Source organism: Austrofundulus limnaeus, unplaced genomic scaffold (assembly GCF_001266775.1).
Source record: "Austrofundulus limnaeus strain Quisiro unplaced genomic scaffold, Austrofundulus_limnaeus-1.0 Scaffold664, whole genome shotgun sequence".
Taxonomy (NCBI): Eukaryota; Metazoa; Chordata; class Actinopteri; order Cyprinodontiformes; family Rivulidae; genus Austrofundulus; species Austrofundulus limnaeus.
In genome coordinates, this window is record NW_013953066.1 from 44,448 (window position 1) to 45,915 (window position 1,468).

The 1,468-nt window shown below is 38.5% G+C and overlaps 1 protein-coding gene across 1 annotated transcript; it reads left to right on the plus strand.

The window, feature by feature from the left end:
- Positions 1-156: 156 nt before the first annotated feature.
- Positions 157-1,043, plus strand: dpm2 (dolichyl-phosphate mannosyltransferase subunit 2, regulatory; the record flags this gene model as incomplete). Its single annotated transcript, XM_014027593.1, is given in 3 exon segments — positions 157-246; positions 364-466; positions 644-1,043. Coding segments are annotated over 3 exon segments (249 nt in total), but the record flags the coding sequence as incomplete, so codon positions are not given.
- Positions 1,044-1,468: the final 425 nt, after the last annotated feature.

Consider the following 1,468-nt stretch of genomic DNA (forward strand, 5'->3'; position numbering starts at 1 on the left):
TATTAATGGTCTGAAGCTTGTGAAACTGAGTTTATTTCTTAACTTAAATAATAAAAACTCTTTTGACTGTTTTGATTCCTCTTACTGACTGAATGAAGTCTGGGTTTTGGACCGGGCCTGTTCAGAACCCTGGTCTCAGTTCTAGTGTGTTTTCAGGCTTCAGGAGCAGATCAGACTGTGGGGCTGGGTCTGGTGGGCTTCAGCCTGCTGCTCTTCTCCTACTACACCGTGTGGGTCATCGTCCTGGTGGGTCCTGTTGGACAGGAAACTGTCCTGTCAAAATAAAAGTCACAACCTTTCAGTTCAAACCTTCTTCCAGCCTCGTCTTTCAGCTCATATCAGCTGAATGTTTGTGTTTTTTAGCCGTTTGTGGACAGCGATCACGTCCTTCATAAATACTTCTTGCCTCGTGAGTTCTCCGTCCTCCTGCCCGGYGTCGCAGGTGTGATCCTGCTGCTCTGCATAGGTCTGCATCTTATTTCTTATTAATGTTKTATATACCTTCATGTGTATTTTCTACAGATAAATGAAAAAAATGAGGGACAAAATAAGACAGATTTTATTCTGATGTGAGATAAAAGTCAGATAAATGTGATGTTTTTTATTCTTGTTGTTTTTAATAGTTTTCTTGTTTTGTCCTCAGCTGTGTTCACCGCCGTYGTCCTGTTGAAGAATCACAAACCAAAGAAAGTGGATTAAAGTCACAGGAACCAGAACTGGAGCTTTGTTTTTCACTAAAACAACATTTACCTGGTTTTGACTTGTTGGTTCATTTTCCTCCCAGTTTAAAGAAGTTGAAAATGGCGCCACCTGGTGGTGAACGGGTCAATGTAAACCTCAGGTCCACTCAGTTGGTTCTGTTTACATTCAGAGTTTAGGTTCACTTTAACTGGATTTAATTGTTTTCTGACTCTGAAGTCTGAACGCTTCAGATTTAAACTTTAATTAGAAGAAACGAGTCGATCTGAGTTAAAATGATGGAAAACATGAACAGATTTATCTGTAAAAACTGCAATGAAATAAAGTTATTTTGTCTAAATGATGTAAAACTTTCAGTTCTTCTGATCTGAAATCTGTTCAAAAGGCAAAAAAAATCTGTAAAATCAGCCGAAGTTCTGCCGTCTCATCTCCAGCTGGACTGCAGGGAAACATTTTAGCTGTTTTTTACACTGAAACAAAAACTTCAGCTGTTTCTGTAGGTAAGTCACATCTTATTAAGTCTGAATAATTTTTCATAGATTAATAACAGATGTTTTCAAAGTGAACTAAGTGTTTATTAATGATTAATTTAGGCTTAATAAGGTCTGATTATTAAATGCTACAATTTATTTTATGACACTTTTGTTTATTTTGTTTAGTTTTCTGAACATTTTAGATTCTTCATCTCTAATGTGAGAGATGCTGAGTCATGTGTGTGTGTGTGCGTGCGTGCGTGCGTGCGTGCGTGCGTGCGTGCGTGCGTGCGTGC